The sequence below is a fragment of the Macaca fascicularis genome, chromosome 12 (genome assembly GCF_037993035.2).
Source record: "Macaca fascicularis isolate 582-1 chromosome 12, T2T-MFA8v1.1".
Classification (NCBI taxonomy): Eukaryota; Metazoa; Chordata; class Mammalia; order Primates; family Cercopithecidae; genus Macaca; species Macaca fascicularis.
In genome coordinates this window covers 85,205,020-85,227,381 of record NC_088386.1, presented here as the reverse complement: position 1 = coordinate 85,227,381, position 22,362 = coordinate 85,205,020, and the positions used below count along the sequence as shown (strand labels likewise).

The window sequence follows — 22,362 nt, the reverse complement described above, 5'->3', positions numbered from 1 at the left end:
GAGGGCTTGAAAAGGAAAAAAGCAGTGAAGAGCAGAAGTTAAACTGTAACCCCTATCTCTACTCACCAGACCACATCCCAACCGAATCCAGCTGCACCCACACGTAGACCTTTGGGGCTCCTGATTGAGAGTGCAGATACAGGGCACATACTTATGCGTGGCTCCCTTTACTACTGGCTGTCAGTCTGGCCTGTGCTCAAGGTGTGGCTTCTGGTTGGAGTTTCAGTATGTAGGGTCCACTCCCAGGGTTTTGGTGAGATTGAGAAGGGTAAGGTAACCTACTGGCAAAAGGGGCTGGTATGTTCCAGGGGTTGGTTTGGCACAGCAGGAGAAAAACGAAGTCAACCAAGGCTAGAATCTGGTGTTAGAGTCATTCACCTCACCCTCCAGGAGGCCACCGAATGGCTTTATCTGGACAGGGACAGATCCAGGGACACAACTGGGACAACCGGTATTCCTGGTAAGCCTGTCACTGGGGCATCTGGAGGTTAGGTGGGGAAGGGACGCGCGCGTTGGGGCGGGGTGAGAGGGTACAGAGGGAGAAGGAATGATGGTGAAGGGCTTGCTGGGGCTGCAGCGTCCTCATTCTGTCTCCAGGACGGATTTGGAAGCCCCAGTTTGGCGATACGGGTAGGTCCGCAACTCGCTGCGGGACTTCACCTTTGGAAGTCTCCGTTTGCAAGCCATCCATCTGAAGAGGGATGACTGATCTTTGCGCCCCCTTCCTGCCCTTTGATTCTGGTTCTTTGAGGGAAGCCCTGCTATGCAGTCCGGGGAAGGAAAGGCATTCTCTGCCGGCACGCGGGCCGGAATGGGAAGGCCAGGAAAGCGGCCTCTGTGGCATGAATTATATTTATTTAGATACCTGTATTAAAAATTACTTTCATTAAAAAAGGAATCCCCACCCACCAAGCTCGGGCTGGAGCTTTGCACTGCGACTGTTCGGCAGCCGCCCTTTCCCTGAACGGCCGGGTAGCCGATGCGCAGCGCTTTCTTCCAGCACCTGACGCTTGGTTTCTCGCAGAATCTCCCCACGCCGCCCCGCCGGCTCCACGCGCCTTCCTCCCCTTCCCAGCCCCACGGCCAACCCCCGAGGTTGCCCTCGCGGCTTCCTGGAGGGCGGGAAAACCCAGGGAGTGGAACGGGTCGAGGCGAAGGTCTCCGCAATCCACGCAGGGTGTCTGCGGCCGGTTGGGCGCTTGAGCCCGGGGCGGGCGATTCCTCCGGGGAAGGGCGTGGGGACGGCCCAGCGCGCAGGGTTGACGGAAGCTCGCCTCGCGCCGCGGGGACGCCCGGGCGGCCCTGAAGGGGACGGGGCGGCCCCAGTCGGCGGTCTCAGGGAGCTCCGCCCTCTACTCGGTATAAGAGCTGGGCCCGGCCCACGGCGGCGGCGGCGGCGGCGGCGGCGGCGGCGGAGAGCTAGGTCTGGGCGTCCGCTAGGCTCGGACGACCTGCTGAGCCTCCCAACCCGCTTCCATAAGGCTTTGCCTTTCCAACTTCAGCTACAGTGTTAGCTAAGTTTGGAAAGAAGGAAAAAAGAAAATCCCCGGGCCCCTTTTCTTTTGTTCTTTGCCAAAGTCGTCGTTGTAGTCCCTTTGCCCAAGGCTGTTGTGTTTTTAGAGGTGCTATCTCCAGTTCCTTGCACTCCGGTTAACAAGCACCTCAGCGAGAGCAGCAGCCGCCGCAGAAGAGCCAGCGGGGTCGCCCAGTGTCATGACCAGGGCAGGAGATCACAACCGCCAGAGAGGATGCTGTGGTGAGTGGCGTTGACCGAATGCATATGGTGGAAACCCAGGTTGGGCTTTGGAGACAAGCAACTCTACACAGGTTCTGGAGGAATGTGGCTCTGCTGTGAACCATAGCTTTGTCAAAGATCCTTTGACTTATATTTGGTGGACGTTAAGGAAGAAAGGAACTTCAGGGTGTGGGAAAAGGGGTTTGCACACAGGCACGGATGGAGTAGACTGGGCAGTTTGGATTGCCTTGTGTAAAAAAAAAAAGACAAAAAAGAATGTTGAAACAAGAGTTTCTTCACTGTATGTGAAATGCGAAGTTGGGCAGTTATTGACTAGGTCATGCTGAATTTAGTGAATGGTATTAAGTGAACGAAATACATCGGTTCATAGGTAACTTGATAAAATGTACGTGGTTTGTCCCGCAAAATAGTTTTTAATAATCATGTTCTAATAAGATCAAATGGATAAGCATTCTGCCCTCAGCTCATTAAGTGACTACAATCGCTTTTTCTCTCCCCACCTGTGTCTTTGCAGGATCCTTGGCCGACTACCTGACCTCTGCAAAATTCCTTCTCTACCTTGGTCATTCTCTGTCTACTTGGGTAAGTGAGAATGCATAGTCTTACAACATAGTTGCGCAATTTTTTAATTTCCTTTCGTTCCAGCCAGTTGTATTAAGCCAACTTCCAGTTTTGTCAAGCAGTTAAAGAAATAAATCATCCAAGTACACATGCTTTAATGGAAAACGTTATTTACGTCGAAGATCTTTCTCCATCAGTGTTAGTTAATACAACTTAATTATCAGATCATCGTAGTTTATGTAGACAGACAACTATCCAGACAAGATTAACAAGGAATGGAATATTTGCCTTGTTTTTAAATTTTAAATTGTATGTTGCATTAGTAGCCTTAGTAAATAGACATATCTGCTACAAAAGATGGATGGATGTTTCATATACCTTCTCTTCTTCACATTAAAAAAATTTTTTTTTGTTAAAATTTAGTTCCAGCGTGCAGCACCATGAGAATACAATAGAATGGTAGAGTGACTGACTTAGGCTAATAATAACAGTCTAAGATTAATTGAAACATAAATGACCCCAGAACAAATATCTGAATGACAAAAATTCTGATCTTTAAAAATGTTATCTATAGTTAGATACAGTTTGGGGCATTGGAGGCTATCTTAAAATTAATCATCCAATGAATATCAGCAATGGATTTACAGTTTTCCCTCTGACGTTCTAGGTCATCTTGGAAAAGACCTAGTGTTTCTATAGATCTGGGCTCCTAAAACTCTCTCCCCAAAATAATAAACTAGAAGGGTGCTAGATATATGTTTAATGATGATTAAAATCTTTAACATTAAACAATTATTGTTTAAAAGCAATACATCTGGCTATATTCTGTCCATGGCTCATATGTATTTAACTAAAAAGAATGGAAAGAATTTTGAGAGTAAATTATTTGAATGTTATTTTCCTTTTAAATTGGAAACTTTTATTGGATCATCCTTAAGACATGGATGGAAACCACTGGAAGACGAAATCTATACCCAATGCCTTTGAGAAATTGTTAATCTACATTATTGGCTCTGTAAGAAATAGCAGTTTATAGATGACATTTTACAAAAGCAAGCTCCTATCTTACCAGAGGCTTACGCAGGGATGACTCTGCAAATACATGTAAACAAAGTGGAATTGGTGTGAGTTTGTTTTAATTCCAACAGCTGATGATGCTAAGTAGAAACCTAGTGAAACAACCCTTAATAAATCAAAAGCAATAGTTTGTTCCCCCAGTTTAATTCAGTAAATATTAAGTATTAATAACAGGTGATGGAAATAGTATCTGAAATTCTCAGCCTGTGGTCTGGCCTAGCTCTTAGAGGAAGAAGATGCCTCTCTTCCAAATACTGATTATGGTTTATGTGACCTTTGGTTAATAGGTTAGGAGGTCAGATTTGCCAGAAAACCAGTGGCACTGTCGTTGTTCCAGGAGGATATTTTGTCATGTTCATTAAAAGTCCCACAAGAAAGGTGACACATGCTTATCCCAACTTTACAGTAAGTCGAGCAAAGGAAGTTCTCATGAGAAAGTTGGATTAAACAAACGGCAGCAACTACAATCATATAAGGTTTAGTGGATTTTTACTCCTTTCCACTGCAAAGGAGTGCAAAAGAGGAATGTGTCTAACACTAGGTAATTATACTTTTTATGTTTTTTCTCTTGTGTGGCACTCTGCCTGATTTTATTACAACAAAACATTTATGTTTCTGTATTCTGTGTGTGTGTATGTAATATATATATATATATATATGTGTGTGTGTATATATATATATGTATATGTATATATATGCATTTCCCATCCCACCCTACCAAATCATGATTTCTTATACACTGAACATAGGGGCATTAGAGTAGAAGGTTGCCTCAGGTTAGTTTTGTATGGGATTGAATGCCTTTTATTTCTGACTTCATTTCTATCTGCCAATGGATCAATGCGTTTTACTCTATACTGTCAAAATACAAAGTAGTGTAAGAAGTGGATCCTGGCTAGGTGCAGTGGCTCACGCCTGTAATCTTAGCACTTTGGGAGGCTGAGGCAGGAGGACTGCTTGAGCCCAGGAGTCTGAGACCAGCCTGGCCAACATAGAGAGACTCTCTCTCTGCAAAAAAATTTAAAAATTAGCCAGGTGTCATGAGGCACACCTATAGTCCCAGCTACTGAGAGGCTGAGGTAGAAGAATTGCTTGAACCCAGGAGTTTGAAGCTGCAGTGAGCTGTGATCACACCACTACACTCCGGCCTGGACAACAGAACAAGACCCTGTCTAAAAAAAAAAAAATGGATACTATTGTTATTGTCAAGGAGCTTATAATACGTTATTGTCAAGGAGCTTATAATACGGTTTAGTATGGACTTTAGAAAAGATATCTAATAACAAAAAGATGACAATGTAAGACAGTGAAAAAGAGGGGCCAGTTGCTTATATCTGATATCATGATCTTATAGACTCTCTCCATTTAAACCCCAGTATGTCTGCATTTCTCCAGCCCTTGCTTCCAACAGCCCTCACTTCTTTGTTCATGGAGGCCTTTGTCACCACCAGCTCCATCCTACTTTATATTTCCTCATAGCATCACGTGCCCTGTGCTAGATTTGCTTTTGGTCTCTGTTTACTGGAATGTGACCTGCATGAAAACATGGACTGTGATTTTTGTGCACTGCTGAAGCTCTAGTGCCTGCAAGTGTCGGGTACATAGGAGCCACTTAGTAAGTATTCATTAAGTGGATTAAGGACCATGATCATTCATGGACAGTTATTAGGTTTGCTTTCAGCTCTCAGTCCAGTGGGGGTACATGGACACATAAACAGGTCATCCAAGTTTGGTGAGGATAGGTGGGAAGGCAAGAAATAGAAATAAGGAAGGATGGGCACTTGTTCAATATTTACATAGACTTTGCGCAAATCTTGGGCTTTTTGTGAACATAGAATCTGTTGTTTCTTAAAGCCTAAACCCGTTGGAAATTGGGGTAATGTGAGCAATTTATTTCTTTCCATCAAAGAAGTGGTATGGCATACAAGAATAAGCAAGATTCAAAATTTTAATAGTATTTGTCTTGATGGCCTGCTTTAGAGGACTCTAAGACAATTAAAAAATACAGTAAGAGTAAGATAAAAAGAAAGAAGCAACAGTATTAGGAAAGTGTTTCTTAACCTGTATGTTAAGAAAAAGAAAATTCACTGACAGAGGCAACCTATCATTTGGGACAGTTATGTGTTTTTGTCTTTTCCTTGGGAGCTATTCAGAAGAATGGAGATTAGAATAAATTACCTCCCCTCTCCCCATCCCATTTTATTCTAATCAAATCTAAATTTGCTTTTCAGGTTAAAGATTAAGTAACAGCTCCACCCCCCTGCTGTTGTGACAACTCAAAATTACTCCAGACATTGCCAAATGATCCCCCGGGGAGGTGGGGTGTGGGTAGGAGAAGCAAAGTCATCTCTAGTTGAGAACTACTGGTCTACACAAAGATTTTTGTAAATGATTGCTAACATGTATCAATTTAAGTTTCGAATGTATAAAGTTATTATCCTGGCTTCATTAAAATTTTAAAATAATTTGACATACCAGGATAGTATTTGCTTCTAATACATGGATTTTTTCATGAGGATGTTAACAGACTTTGGGAAGAACTAGGAGTATAACTGTTTCCATAGGGTCAAATCTATGAGGCCTGGAATTTGGTTTCCTATGGTGATTCCCAGAGATAAGTTATGATGGAATATGGTTGTCCTCCTTAATGTTAATTTCGGAAGTCAGGGATGGAGTCTAAAATCTGATAATAAGGTCCACTGTAGGTTTTTTAAGACATTAATTTGCCTAATTCACTTAAAAGTTTCTGTTAAATCACATTTCACGGTAATGACCTCCAAAATTCCCTGTATTCTCCGGAGTTTGTGTGAAGAAATAAGTACCTTTTTCCCCCTTTCAAAACTCATCTGTATTAAAATGTTAACTACTTATTTATGCATTTAAGTTTATTTCTGACATCACTGTTTATGCAGTGCCAGGCTTTGCCATTGTTACTCTCCTCTTTCCAATTGCTCTGCTGTTTTATGACTTTCAAATTATGACTTTATGAAATATCATAGGTTTTAGGATATTAGACGTAAAAGAAACCTTGGAGATCATATAGTCCATTCCTATCATTTTACAAATTGGGAAACTGGCTTTTTCTTGATGTTCAAGGTATACTAATGTTTGTGAACTATACTGTGATTGATTTCTGGTTCAACAGCAAACTACTTTATGCCTCTGCAATCAAGATAGGCAAATTCCAGGCCTCAGGAGAAACCTGCCACACAGGAGAACACGTTTTTGTATCAAAAAGCCATCTTGTGCCTGGAAACTGCGTTTTGTTTCTAGAATGACAAAGAGAATGTACCGTTCATTAATACCTTGCCTTTTCAAGTTTACTTAATAATTGGGCAAGAATATTTTCCATTGTGCTGGGATGAACAGTTTCAACATCTGATCAGTATTCAATCTAAGAGTAATTACTGACTTTGAAAGTCTCATAATGTAGCCAGGAAGTGCCCTTTTGATAAGGAAGCAACTTCCTGAGTACAATAGACTAGGAACGAAAAATATTCCATCAAAACATTTTCTCTTTTCATTTAAGGGAGATCGGATGTGGCACTTTGCGGTGTCTGTGTTTCTGGTAGAGCTCTATGGAAACAGCCTCCTTTTGACAGCAGTCTACGGGCTGGTGGTGGCAGGGTCTGTTCTGGTCCTGGGAGCCATCATCGGTGACTGGGTGGACAAGAATGCTAGACTTAAAGGTGAGTGTTGTTATATAATTAAAAGCCCTTATATTCATGGGAGCAATGCCTGAGCTACCTCTGTAACAAAGGAAACAGCAAACTAAGAGAGAAACAGCTGTGGCCAACCCAGGGAATGTCTGCATGCCACACCTGAGGGACGAGGGCTTAGATGGCACCACCTCTGGATGGAGGGTCCCATGGCTCCCACACAAAGTTGGGATGCCTGGACATTGACCTAATAGATTTTTTATCTTTGGCTGTTCATAAATTTCATATGTTAATGATTAACCTTGTAGCACTTTTCTGAGAACCACATTAAACATTAAAAGTTTGCTTAACTCAGGCTGCCTAACTATGACTTGCACTGGAGTCCCTTTAGTGTGATGTTCCTGAGACAGCTTTAACATCTGTTCTTTGGTTACTATGTTTCATGTAAGAGTGTATATAAGGGAATTGAAAACTAAGAATAGCTTCAAGGGAGAATAGTTGAGCTTAGATCACAAAGAGCTGAATTATAAATTTTGTAGGGAAAAAGAAGAAAGAATAATATATTGATATTTGTTGTAAGCATTAGTCCTGAAATCATGTCATTTTATATAGGAAAGAAAGTAATTGAGCAATTAAATTTTCCAGTATATAAGGGAAATACGGATAATCATTCAGGGTAAATTTTCTTGAATTGCTCAGTTGATAATGCCAAGACCTGACCATGCCTGACTTAGGTGTTGGCAAAAGATTGAGGTTTCATTCTTTCAGTGCAAGATGACTGCTTCTGGACACAGAGCAACAGGCTTATCAAATTCTAGGACTTGATACTAGTAGGAAAATGGTCAAGGGTGAACATATTTCAGTTTTTAGAATGAGTAGACCAGAACACATATAGAAAAAAGTTCTGTAATCTAGAAAAAAAATTACTTCTTTGTATCATTATACATAGGAACACAGGAATATTATACATAGAAACCTTTAATCTAATGATTATTGAGCACTGCAATCATAGATTAGGAAAGAATATTGAATTGGATGAAGAAAAGTGTGGTAGGATAACAATTTCCCACTTAATCCTATATAATCAACTCATTATATTACTCTTTATGAAAAATGTTTCCTGATACCTCTGGGCTGAGTTTACCATTTCTTCCTCTGTGTTCCCCTGAGGCTTTGTTAACACCTCTGCACTTACACAAATATAATGATCTGTTCACGTATCTTTTCTTCTTCTGGTCTGTAGGGTCCCAAAAGCTAAGAACCTTATTTGGTTGACATCTGATCCTTATCCAGTGAATGAATGCATGAGTGAATGAAAGAGTTATATGTTGAGATTTTATATCAGACTGTTTTCAGAAAGCAGTTTATTTTTTCTTGGGTCTTTGATATGACCTTCCAAGCAAAGATGAACTATATTATCCTTGAAGACAAGAGCTGTAATTATCCCTTACATATAGAACTTCATATTTTCCAAACTGCTTTCATAAGTGTTTTATTTGAGCATCATTATGACCCTGTAAAGTAAGGAAGACAGGTATTACCATCCTCACCTTCTAGAAGCAGGCATAAGAGACATTAGGGAGTATCCTGTCCTAGATCATCTACCTATTGAGTGGCAGAGAAAAGGCTACCAGTTGTCTTTATCTGTCCTTACTCCAGCGCTTTGTCTATATGGGTGCTTCATGTTAAGAGAATTGCCATCTGTGATGGAAGGGGTAGCTTATAATTTCATAGCAATGGCAAATAGCATTAGTATGCAAAGAAATACACTGCTGATTTATTCTTGGCAAATTTGTGTGTGTCTTTTCTATTTATCCATACCATATTATCAGATTCAGCCTACCATGTAGGAGGTTGTGGACTTCATAACTTCCTCTTTAACCTCGTACATGTTATTGTTTTACCTTAAGCAACAAAGAGCTGAAATGTGGATCATATCTATGTCATACTACAGCTCTGTTTATGTTAAACGTTTAAGAAGATAAGCCAAATGAAAATGTAGTCATTATGATAGACTTCAATGAACAGAGAAACTTGTGGTACTTCATCATTTTGGTTGCATATTTACTGGCCTGGTGTGATCCTCAGGGTCGTATTGGAAGTAGTTGAGGCAGGACTGACTTCAGAAAGATTTTCTTTTTATCTGGTAATAATTATGTCTGTGTATTAATGTATTATAGTAGAACAATTATGTGTGAATAAGAACAGTCCCACTGAGACATGTTGATGTAATGTACACTTTGTCTCTTCCTCTGCACAGTGGCCCAGACCTCGCTGGTGGTACAGAATGTTTCAGTCATCCTGTGTGGAATCATCCTGATGATGGTTTTCTTACATAAACATGAGCTTCTGACCATGTACCATGGATGGGTTCTCGTAAGTTCTCAATGAGATTTTTGATGGCAGAAAATTGAATATCTGGTAGTGGTAAAGGGTGAAAATATTTTGAAGCTTTTTTTTTTTTTTTTTTTTTTTTTTGCGAATGTAACCTTTTAATATTGATTTCTGTGTCTACTGTAATATCCCCTATAGTTTGTTTTGTTGTTGTTTTGCCCACAACAGGCACTCATTAAGTATTGTTTGAATTTAAATTTTGTCCTATTGGTTTTTATTGGCATTTCTAAGAGTTTACTGTAGAATTCAGTTGTTTGTTTTCAACTTTTTAGTGACCTATACTTTGTTCGTGCTATTTAAGAAATGTTATCCATTTGTATATTAGTCAGTCATAATTGTGTTTCTCCAATAATAATTGTTACTTCTGTTTGGGAATGTCAACCAGATAACTTTTCATGTTGTGATTTCATAAAAGCTTGGTAGAAAAGAGGAGAGGGATGGGGTGTGGTATAAACCATGCATTTGGTGTCATATTGAATCTTCTTGTGTATATTTGGATTGATATTATAGAGTTGCAAAACCAGGTAGGACTTTAGAAATCTTTGAGCCTATTGCCTTTGTTTTGTTGAAAAAATTAAGGCAAAGTGACGTAGTTGATTGCCCATTGTCATGCAACTAGAAGGTGTCAGAACTATGACTTAAATACAGGTGTTTTCAATTCCCCTTCAACATTCTTTTCAAAGGCAATATTTGTGGGAGAAGTGTTCAAAACCACCATTGTGTTTACATTTTATAGCTGTATTCACCTGACTATTACAATTTTTATATTATGTGTACTACAGATGATCTAGATGATATGATTAGGACATTATGCCCCTTGACTACTGGTATTCATTCGGTTTCATATATATAACGTAAAATGATTTCTTATAAATGAAATCAAAATACATTTTTTATTATTTCACCAAAGACCATTTTAAACTACCTTGAATAGTGACATAGGTACAGTGTGGTAAAGTGACATTATAACTCAATGTTTTCTTGTCATTCTTTAGACTTCCTGCTATATCCTGATCATCACTATTGCAAATATTGCAAATTTGGCCAGTACAGCTACTGCAATCACGATCCAAAGGGATTGGATTGTTGTTGTTGCAGGAGAAGACAGAAGCAAACTAGCAAGTAATTTGGTTTTCTCTTTCAATTAAATGGGCATGTTAGGATTCACTTTAAATTGGTGATGATAAATGAGGCTGTAAGCCTTTTATTTTTGTTCTGGGTATTTTTTAAGAATGATAAATTGAAAGCATACTTTTTTTTCTTACCTTATTGTCAGTTTTAGTGCTGATGTATCTCACTGTTATGAAGTTAACTTATAGGATAGCTAACTTCTCTTTTAACCTACGCAAACTTGGCAAATGGAATAACTTTTTCTTTCCTTTTTTTTAAAAAAAAAATTCAATCAACTTTCTAAATGTTAATACTTAGAACAGTGCAAATCTGACATGAGATTTTACTGGTCATACCTATGAATGTTATTACTGATGCTTATCAATCATATGGATGTTATTTTTCTCTAAATAAAATGGAAACAACTTAATTGTAGGAGAGACTCTGGAAGTTAATCTTCTACCTTAAAGTTATAATCTATAACTTTTATTACATTATGTACAATGTAATATAATTGCTGTTACAAATACCAAAGAAATAGAGAACACAATATAGTTTTTAAGAAGCTTACCATCTTAGTTGTCCATTGGAAATATAAATAAGTGGTCAAAGAACATCTGAAGAATGCTTACAAACAACATGTCCTGTTCTGTCAATATTACTTAGGCTCAGAATAACCTCCCTCACTCATTATTGCCTGCCGTCCCCTCACATGACACACAGACAGAATTTGGATTGATAATTACACAGGGGAAAGGAGGAAGGGTACACCTCCCTACCTGTCAGATCAGCTGAGTCAACTCTGCTGATCACTGAGATAATGCGTATAACACACACATTACCCAACTCTCCTGACAGACAAGTAAACCATTCTTGATGACTTAAATGGCTTATCCCAGGATGCAGAAGGCAAGATTATGTGTTGGGATTAGCAAACAGCTTTGTTTGGACCATTTGGTTAAAAAAAAAAGTTAGAAAGGAGGGGTGAGTGAAGGAGAACAAAGTCTGTGGAAGGTCTAGAAGAAGAAGAATTTGCCTGAATCATCACTTTGTGGTTGCAGTATTCTTATTAAGTCAGAAATCCCACAGTGATTGATATAAAGGATGGTGTGTATGTAAGATGAATTTAGCATGTGTGAATCTGTATCACAGGAAATTCTCTCTGGAGCTAAAATCATGATTCTCATTTACTTTCTTCCTGTGATCATTTATAATGAGGAATAATTTCATGTCTTTTTTGTCACATTGAACTAGACGAACTTGTCCTTTTTTGTTTACTTTCTCTTTTTAACACACTATTTAAAGCATGTAAAATATATCCATGTTTTAAAATTCAAAGGGTACAAAAGGATATATTTTGACAATAGATCACATATATATTTGTTGGAATGTAGTTGACTTTTACAATGATTATTCTATAATTTATGCAGCAGCTATAGATAAAATGAAAAGAAAATAAAATAATTTTCTTTCACTTAACTGATCTTAACTAACTCATTTGACTCTGTAAAGTCTGAAATATGAAAAAGTTCACCAGAATTTTTAACTTGTCCTAATAACTTGTAATTTGTCCTTGTGTGTATATGTGTGTGTTTGTATACACACACATAAATATAAATACAAACATCCCACATAACTCTGTGGGATTTTTCTATGAAGTGATGTCCCAGAATAACAACAAAAATATGACTGGTTGTTTCTCAGCTGTCTCTCTTTATATTATTAATTATTGCAGAGTGGAAGAATCTAGGCTATTCAGTCTTTTTCTAACTTTCTGATGTTTTCCAAGTTTAGGAAAGGAAGTGAGATGTTTGTTGAACTCTTGTCCACTCTACGTTAGCTTTTAGTAAGTGGTGCTCTTTCACATCCAGCCAGCAGTGTGGGCTGGTGGACTAGTGAAGGAAAACTTTCTGCATGTTTCAAAACAGGAAACAGAAACTTCTTTAGTTCTGAAGTTCAGCAAGTATCTAATTATGGATTTTTTGTGCCATTTCTGCTATTGCAGAGTTAAAGGAGAATAGAGAAAAAGGAGGAGGATAAAAAAAAATGGGACAAAGAAGGGGGAAAGTACATCTAGAAGGGACTCCCCCTGCTGCCTTGGGTTCCTGTGAGGTTGTGTCTCTGTACACAGACGCACCTACTCTAGGCAGGAATGGTTTGTGTTTATGCAGGCTGATTTTTGAGGTTGTGGCAAAGAAACCCAGGTAGGGGCCTAGGCCGGGCAGGCTTCACCTGTGTGTTATGTGTAGAGGGTGAAAGGGGAGGGGTATGCGCATGAAAAGTAAAAGTTGTGAGCTGATTGCTCCCATTTCCTCATCACAGTGTTTCTTAATTTTAGAGATTGTTTTAAAACTAGAAGCTGTATCACTGAGGGTAAAAGAACAGGAGGAATTTTTCCCTGCCAAGGTTAAAAAGTTTTAGAATTTCAGTGGCATCAGTCCAAAATACAGCAGTCATTATCCAGTTTAGTTCCAGAAAAGGTGTTATTTTTTCAAATAAATACTGCCAACTAATCTGTTAACTAATTAGGTATTTTCTAGGTGCTTGATTTAGTACAATATTTTATGATAACTTACTCTTGTGCCACGTTTGAATCTTACTTCCTTTTCCCAGACTTTTTAATTCCATCTATTGCTTTTTTTCCTCCTCCATTTCTTTTGAGGCTCACTCTTTATTAGCATCTTCTGAGATTTTTCTTGCCCATCATTCTAAAAAATAATCTGACAGTTAGCTTGATCAAGTATGTATGGCAGATAAATTTTGTGTTTATGTGGTATTGATTAAAAATCTATTTCATATATGAAGTAGACAAACCTGCTAGCAAATTAAAAAATTTTTTTCTTCTATGAGATGTAATATACCCATTATAATATAAGTAGTTATTTAATGTCATGTTCTGCGCCACAGCTGTAGCTGAGAACAGTTAAATTGGAATCAAATGAACACATATTTGTGTGCTTATGTAAGACTAAACATAAATTGGTAAAGAACATATATTTGCATATTCATAAGACTGATTCTTTTCTAGCCTGCTACCAGTAAGATGATTAAGTCTTTTTTTTAAAAAAATATTTTATCCATTCTGAATCAGAAAAATTAAAAGCTGTTTTCTAATACAACATTTCTACTGACACCTACATATTATTAACTTCCTAAGTATAATATAAAAGATGGAAATTGGTGACATTGGGAAGCTCCACGAGCTCTTGAAAACTGAAGTAGTGAAAGAGTAAGAAATAATTTTAACTAAAATAATTTATTGTTGTCGTTCTGGGACTTTAAGATTCAAATATATGTGTTCTTTAGTTACTTGCTTTTTGGATTCCAATTATTGAGTTATTTGGATAAATTCCACACTTCTCTGTTGGCTTATGAGTTGGAAACTTATTAGTTAGTGGGAGGCAGATGGTAGTGAAGCCTCTGCAATGGCAGTCCAGTGTAAGATCAATGAAGGCTGCCTTTGCCTCTCAAGTGAAAGGTGAAATATGTCAAAGTTCTCCTGTTATCATATATGCAATATGTACTCATAGGGCTAATTGGAAAGCAATTGAGGACCAGGAAGAATTACAGAAGGAATAAAGACAATCTTCTGTTAATGTACTTCTTTGTCACGTATTGCTTTTCCCTTAAGGTGACCCAAATGATTGCTTAAGACTTGTCTCACTAATTTTCACTCTGTTCTGTGAGACAGGGAATGAGAAAGTAGATCACTTTCTTTTTGTTCTAAAACTTTTGGTTTTATTTTATTTTAATTAATTTTTTATACTGATACATAATTGTGCTTATTATGGAGTACATAGGGATGTTGTGATAAGATGAGATGGAGATACATCTCTGTCATCTCAAACATATATCATTTCTTTGTGTTGGACTTTTTTTAACTTCCTCTTTATTTATTTTGTCCTCCACTCTGACTCAGGAATACATTCCCATAGTCAAATTCTAGACTATTATCACCCCTAAATTCTCTCCTCCCATAATCTCAGTCTTAGGCATCCATATCTTGAAAAATCACCTTCTATCTTTCCAGCAACTTCTTCACTACCACAGCCTCAACAATCCATCAATATGGTTGGCACCTACAAACCATTCATTCCACTGCCTTTTCACTGTCCATGACCTCTCTCTTGTCTCTTTCTTACCCAGCTTAAATTTCAAGGCCAGTCATGATTATATGATCATCTCCTGGCATATATCCTTAGCTCAGTTGGCCCCCTCTCGTTTTGTCACTTTTGTTTTGTAAGACTATGGTTAAATCCAACTCTCCACAGTAGAGCATGGCTGGAAAAAAAATGCACGAACTTGCTCAGTATTCTCACTTGAGGTTCAGGGCCACAGAGTTGGTCCTTTCATGCTTCCAGATAATCACACTTTTTTTTTTCTCTGATTCTTTCCTTCTCCACTTTCCTAGAGGACCATTCACAGTTGTTTCTCCTCTCTCATCGCATGTTCAAGTCCTTCTCCCCCATCCTCACTTTCATCAATGACCTGGCTTTGTATTTTGCTGAGAAAATGGAAGAAATGAGAAGATAGCTTCTGTGTGATTCCACCATCATATCTCTCTTCCTACCTGTACCTGAAGCTATATATGTGGCCTCTACTCTTGTTACTATTGATGAATTGTGTTCCTGTCTAAGAACAACTCCTTCAGTTATGTGGTAGATTCAGATTACATCCCTTAACTACTGTATCATTCCAGGCAGCACATAATCCTGCTCTAAGTTTGCTCCTCTTAAAAATTCCTATCTTTAGCACACTTCCTTCTCTGGTACTCTAGTTCTTTGTTCTTCTTTTTGTGAAAACATATCCAAAAGACTTGTCTATTTCCACTTCCATTTTTTGGGAAGTACCTTACTTTCCATAAGGCCACGGGAAGCGTTCACATTGTGCTACAGGGTATGACTCACTGAAAATACAAATGGTGTTCCCCTGGGGTTGGCACCAGTCTCTTAAATCAGCTTTATTCAGGCATTGCCCTTATCGTTCTCCTTTTTTTGAGGTCTCCAGAATCTCTCATGTGACCAAGCTAGTGTTTCTTCTCAGTGCTTCTCTTTGCTGTGATGCTTTTTTTCAGTGAGTCCTTCTCTGAATACACACACACACACATACACACACACACACACACACTTGTTGATTTATTGTATTTTCTTTCCTGTGAGAATATAAACTCTGTGAAGATAGGGAAGGATGTTGCTTGTCTTCCTTACAGTGTTAAGAATTGTTGAGAATAATGCCTAGCTTATAATAGGCATTTAACATATATTTGTTGAAAAAAATGAATGTAGAGTTACTGCTGTATTCATTTTAAAAAGCTGTTAGACTGATTTATGCAATTCCAAGCGAATTATAATTTTTGAAGCAAATTTAGTGGGACTTGACCCAAACAACAAATATTTTTCTAACAAAATGGCTTTCTTACAAATGTGCTTTTAGAAAACCACATTTTAGTAATCTGTACTCTTGGTTTACAGGTTTGTATTGTGTAAATGGGCAGTCTTTGATGGGTTTGTACACTTACCTGCCTCTTTCACCTGCTTCTCTAGACATGAATGCCACCATACGAAGGATTGACCAGTTAACCAACATCTTGGCCCCCATGGCTGTTGGCCAGATTATGACATTTGGCTCCCCAGTCATCGGCTGTGGCTTTATTTCTGGATGGAACTTGGTATCCATGTGTGTGGAGTACTTTCTGCTCTGGAAGGTTTACCAGAAAACCCCAGCTCTAGCTGTGAAAGCTGCTTTTAAAGAAGAGGAAACTGAATTGAAACAGCTGAATTTACACAAAGGTAAACTAAACACCATGATCACTCCTTTTGTTCTCATGTTCAGACCTTAAATGTTGGTGAAGATCAAAACTATTTTGAATTTGTATCAGGTTTTATTATCAGTGGGGGCCGGATGAGGTTAAATATATCACTTTGGTAGATGAGGCAAGAGCAGGCTTTTGAGGATCTAGGGAAAAAAATCTGGTGGAGTTGGAATGGGTCGCCTAGCCCTCTTCCTTGATGTTAGCAGTAGTCATAGAGGTTCAATTACTTGAGAGATGGCTGGGCAAAGCTAAGTCAGGCCTGGGAAACAAAAGTGGGGAAAAAAAGAGAATGAAAGAATCCCTTGGAGTCTGTGAGGAGGGAGTTATGTGGTCATTTGTAGGATAGTGGAAGGGAGTGAGGACACAAAGATGGGTATTTCACTGGAGAAGAGGCAGTTGGGCTTCTGGGTAAATGGAATATTTTACCCAACTCTGCAGGGACCCAGAAAATAATATGCTCTTTTTTTTTTTTTTTTTTTTTTCTTCTTGAGATGGAGTCTTGCTCTGTTGCCCAGGCTGCAGTGCAATGGTGCCATCTCGGCTCACTACAAGCTCTGCCTCCCTGGTTCATGCCATTCTCCTGCCTCAGCCTCCCAAGTAGCTGAGACCACAGGCACCCACCACCATGCCTGGCCACTTTTTTTGTATTTTTAGTAGAGATGGAGTTTCACCGTGTTAGCCAGGATGGTCTCGATCTCCTGACCTTGTGATCCTCCCTCCTCGGCCTCCCAAAGTGCTGGGATTACAGGCGTGAGCCACCGCGCCCAGCCAATATGCTGTGTTTTCTTAGACAATTTTTATATTTTATCTGGTGAGTTTTCCTGCTGTTTACTTTGGTGGGAGTATAATTCCTAAGAGCAAGAGAGAGAGAGGAAAAAAAAAGAGGGCTAGATCAATAGTATTTTGTTTATTTAATAAAAATGACACTTGATGATTATTCCTTGGCTGGAACTCTTAGATTATTAGTAAAAGAAAATACATATTATAATGTATAACCAAGGGTACCCATTGGGGAGGGGAATAGAAGGAAAAAACTACTATTAATAATTGGCTTTTATTTCTACATGTCCTCCCCAACAAAATAATGATACCTTTTATTAACAGATACTGAGCCGAAACCCCTGGAGGGAACTCATCTAATGGGTGTGAAAGACTCTAACATCCATGAGCTTGAACATGAGCAAGAACCTACTTGTGCCTCCCAGATGGCTGAGCCCTTCCGTACCTTCCGAGATGGATGGGTCTCCTACTACAACCAGCCTGTGTTTCTGGCTGGCATGGGTCTTGCTTTCCTTTATATGACTGTCCTGGGCTTTGACTGCATCACCACAGGGTACGCCTACACTCAGGGACTGAGTGGTTCCATCCTCAGTATTTTGATGGGAGCATCAGCTATAACTGGAATAATGGGAACTGTAGCTTTTACTTGGCTACGTCGAAAATGTGGTTTGGTTCGGACAGGTCTGATCTCAGGATTGGCACAGCTTTCCTGTTTGATCTTGTGTGTGATCTCTGTATTCATGCCTGGAAGCCCCCTGGACTTGTCCGTTTCTCCTTTTGAAGATATCCGATCAAGGTTCATTCAAGGAGAGTCAATTACACCTACGAAGATACCTGAAACCATTATTACAACTGAAATATACATGTCTAATGGGTCTAACTCTGCTAATATTGTCCCAGAGACAAGTCCTGAATCTGTGCCCATAATCTCCGTCAGTCTGCTGTTTGCAGGCGTCATTGCTGCTAGAATCGGTAAGAAATCTCTTTTTATATATTAATGAGCTAAAGTGTCTTTTTGTAATGTAGGTTCAGAGAATCCATTAATAAAATGATCTGAAATGTTCCCTAAATGTTAATTTAAGCAAAATCCACTATTATGAAATTTTTATTTTACATATTTATATATGTATTTTGTTTTATATTTTATTTTATAGTTTGAAAACCTGTATTTGTTTACCTTATTATGTACATATACTTAAAACATGGTTCAGGCTTGAACATTTTTTCTAAATGAGTCTCTTAAATATTCCTTTTTTTTTTTTTGAGACAGGGTCTTGCTCTGTTACCCAGGCTGGAGTGCAGTGGTGCAGTCACAGCTCACTGCAGCCTCGACCTCCTGGGATCAAGCAATCCTCCTGCCTCAGTCCCCCAAGTAGCTGGGACTACAGCCATGAGCCACCATGCCCGGCTAATTTTTGTATTTTGTAGAGATGGGATTTTGCCATGTTGCCGAAGGTGGTCTTGAACTACTGAGCTCAAGGGATTACTTTTTAAATGTAACTTAATTTATAAAAGATATTAGCTATATTAATTATACTGCCATCTAGTAGAGTATTGATACTGCAATAACCCTAACAAAAAAAACTGTAGTTTAGAGAATATTCCCATGGGACAACACTAAAAACATAATGTTAAAAGAAGATGTGAAAGTAAGAAAAAAACATCCTTCAAAGGTCTTCTCTAGCCTATATGTATTTATTATATACTTTGCCACACAAATGGATTTTATAGCCCTGGAAGGAAACATAAAGACTTCTTACAAAGCAACATTTAAGTAATCATTAATAGAGTACTGATGAGTTATCTCTGAATTCACTCTTGAAATGAAACTGTTTTTATCTTGTGATTCAAAGCAGTTCATTAATTTATTGAAGATATTAATTTCCAGGCAAGACAGCTTTATTGTTTGGGCTTTAGAACTCTAGCAGTAATGTAACAATGGTTTAAAGTTTCCTTACACTTTAACCATAAGCATTTATTAGGTCATTTGAAACTTTAAAAATACTAGTATTTATACTATAATAGGATTTAGTGTGTCTCTGACTTCAAAGTTATGTTTTTGTATCACAGAAAAACAGAACTAAGAAGTTTGTTGATTAGACTTCCTTTTGTCTGTTGACTGTAAAAATCATTTATTGAGGCCACTAATAACCCAATATTTATTTATGAAAAATAATTATCTAAGGCAAGGCTATGGTATATTTAAGGTGGCTTAAAGACAGTCAGGCTGAAATGTATATTTTGCATATGTCAACTGATTTTTATCTGTAATTTGAAATGTATGCCTGTAAACTAAAATCTAATCTTTAAAAAAACATTTTATTATAGGTCTTTGGTCCTTTGATTTAACTGTGACACAGTTGCTGCAAGAAAATGTAATTGAATCTGAAAGAGGCATTATAAATGGTGTACAGAACTCCATGAACTATCTTCTTGATCTTCTGCATTTTATCATGGTCATCCTGGCTCCAAATCCTGAAGCTTTTGGCTTGCTCGTATTGATTTCAGTCTCCTTTGTGGCAATGGGCCACATTATGTATTTCCGATTTGCCCACAATACTCTGGGAAATAAGCTCTTTGCTTGTGGTCCTGATGCAAAAGAAGTTAGGAAGGAAAATCAAGCAAATACATCTGTTGTTTGAGACAGTTTAACTGTTGCTATCCTGTTACTAGATTGTATAGAGCACATGTGCTTATTTTGTACTGCAGAATTCCAATAAATGGCTAGGTGTTTCTCTCCGTTTTTACCACAGCTGTGCCTTGAGGACTAAAAGCTATTTAGGAAACCTAAGTCAGCAGAAATGAACTGGTTAACTTCCCTTATGTTTAGGCATGGAAAAAAATTGGAAAAGAAAAACTCAGTTTAAATACGGAGACTATAATGATAACACTGAATTCCCCTATTTCTCAAGAGTAGATACAATCTTACCTGAAAGAGTGAATTCAGTTATCCTTTGGCAGATTCTTATCTGTACTAGAATTCAGATATGTCAGTTTTCTGCAAAACTCACTCCTGTTCAAGACTAGCTAATTTATTTTTTGCATCTTATTTAGTTATATTTTAAAAACAAATTCTTCAAGTATGAAGACAATTTTGATAACCAATATTTTCCTTATTGATCCTATTGATCTGAAGGTATTTACATGTATGTGGAAAAACAAAACACTTAACTAGAATTCTCTAATAAGGTTTATGGTTTAGTTTAAAGAGCACCTTTGTATTTTTATTATCAGATGGGGCAACATATTGTATTAAGCATATGTAGCACTTCACAGCATGGTTATCATGTAAGCTGCAGGTAGAAGCAAAGCTGTAAAGTAGATTTATCACACAATGAGTGCATACAGACTTCAAATATGTTAATAGTTTGGTCATAGAACCTAGAAGCCAAAAGCCACATAGAAGGGCAAGAATCCCAATTTAACTCATGTTACCATCATTAGTGATCTGTGTTATAGAACATGAGGGTGTAAGCCTTCAGCCTCGCAAGTTACATGTAGAAAACCCACAATTGTAAAGGTTTTGTCTTACAAATCACTTGATTTACTTTTAACACACTCAGGTAGAATATTTTTATTTTTACTGTTTTATACCCAGAAGTTATTTCTGCATTGTTCTACAGCAAGAATATTCATAAAAGTATCCCTTTCAAATGGCTTTGAGAAGAACAGAAGAAAAAAAGTTTGTATATATTTTTAAAAATTGTATTAAAAGTCAGTTTGCAACATGTCTGTACCAAGATGGTACTTTGCCTTAACCGTTTATATGCACTTTCATGGAGACTGCAATACGTTGCTATGAGCACTTTCTTTATCCTTGGAGTTTAATCCTTTGCTTAATCTTTCTACAGTATGACATAATGATTTGCTATGTTGTAAAATCTTTGTAAAAAATTTCTATATAAAAATATTTTTAAAATCTTAATTTCTTTTTCCTGAATTCTGTTCCCCAATTATTTAACAAGGCTTTTGTTACAGAACATCTGTTTTGGATAACTTGTTTTTCTCTATAAAGGGCTACAGTGTCATGATTTTTAGTGTTATCTCCCTGTTCATATTTCTAGTTTATGGTGGCCTGGATAAAAGTGTAGTAAACATGAGGCCCAGCACTCTCTTTGACTTTGAATATGCCACACTAAGCACTTTTAAGTTCTCACTTCTGTTTTCCTTTCTGTAAATGGGAGATGATAGTATAAAACAACCCTACCTACCTTTCAACTTCCCTGGTTGAATAAAATAAGAGAAGCCATGTGGAATCACTTTGTGGACTACAAGACAAGCTAGCATTTTTACTAGAGGTTGGACCTTAGTAATGACGGGGAGCTGAGGATAGATGTCTGCTGGCTCTACAGAGAGCCACATTCTACATAAAGGAAACATTTATTGGGGACTTGATCTAAACTGTGATCAGTCCTAAGGATGCAGATTGGACTCAGACATAGTTGATCAGAGTCTCCTTTCCTTTCTCCTAAAATTGAGAACTTGAGAGCATTTGGCATCACCCTGCAGCTACAGATCTGTTCATGATGATTGTGCAAACTACATGCCTCTGTTAGGTTTGGCTGCTGTCTGGAACAGGCTCTCTGCTCTCTCCCACAGGGGTCAAGGCTGGGGTTGAAGATCTGTCCTGAATGTTTGCAGTTGTAACTACAAGGCCTATGACCTTGAAAAATGAACAGAACCACATTAGCAAGAGGAGGCCTCAGCTCTTAATATGGGCATTTTGCTAGTCTGTGCATCTTGAGAGAGAGGCCCTGTGTAGGAAAAAGCAGCATGGAGTTGAGGAGTTAATAGGAATTTTTACAGCTGCTGCTCTTACCTTTGCAGACTACTGCTCGGAGCAGGAGGAGGAAGGAAGTGTAAAAGAATCACTGCTGGGCTGGACAGCCATTGTTGTTTACTTCCTCAGACCATAGAAGTAGGGCCGGAGTAGGTGACCCGTGTGGCTGTGTCATGCGGGAGCTTCTAAATATGGGGTCAAACTCAAATAACTGCAGAGCCAATTAGGTCATTAAAATGAATGAAGTAGATTTAGAAATAGGAAAATATTCATTTTTTATGTAATTGCATTTTACAAAAGGGTTTAATTTTGTTCCCACTTAAAAACAAATTCATTACATTTTTTTCCTGCTTTTCTCTGTTGCATGCAGGCTTCTTACGGTGATTAAGTTGGTTCTTTCAGCATACACACCCTTTGTTTCCATATTAAACAT

At 38.3% G+C, this 22,362-nt stretch overlaps 1 protein-coding gene across 3 annotated transcripts; it reads left to right on the top strand.

Annotated features, from left to right (window-relative positions):
* The first annotated feature begins 1,392 nt into the window (after window positions 1-1,392).
* On the top strand, window positions 1,393-21,074 carry SLC40A1 (solute carrier family 40 member 1). 3 transcript variants are annotated; one of them, XM_065525757.1, is made up of 9 exons: window positions 1,393-1,756; window positions 2,271-2,338; window positions 3,801-3,935; window positions 6,924-7,083; window positions 9,314-9,429; window positions 10,443-10,569; window positions 16,101-16,346; window positions 17,474-18,121; window positions 19,478-21,074. In XM_065525757.1, the coding sequence occupies exons 4-9, from the start codon at window positions 6,933-6,935 to the stop codon at window positions 19,789-19,791; spliced, it is 1,602 nt and encodes a 533-aa protein (XP_065381829.1). In that variant the 5' UTR covers window positions 1,393-1,756; window positions 2,271-2,338; window positions 3,801-3,935; window positions 6,924-6,932; the 3' UTR covers window positions 19,792-21,074. The 3 variants fall into 3 exon arrangements, with proteins under 3 accessions (XP_065381829.1, XP_065381830.1, XP_005573758.1); XM_065525758.1 differs by having other exon boundaries at window positions 3,682-3,935; XM_005573701.4 differs by lacking the exon at window positions 3,801-3,935.
* The last annotated feature ends 1,288 nt before the right edge of the window (window positions 21,075-22,362 follow it).

Bases quoted from the DNA above. Each gene is read 5' to 3' on its own strand.
- SLC40A1 (XM_005573701.4), top strand. From the start codon at position 1,714: ATGACCAGGGCAGGAGATCACAACCGCCAGAGAGGATGCTGTG. The intron at 2,339-6,923 runs GTAAGTGAGAAT...TTTTCATTTAAG, and splicing joins GTCATTCTCTGTCTACTTGG to GGAGATCGGATGTGGCACTT. The intron at 9,430-10,442 runs GTAAGTTCTCAA...GTCATTCTTTAG, and splicing joins TGTACCATGGATGGGTTCTC to ACTTCCTGCTATATCCTGAT.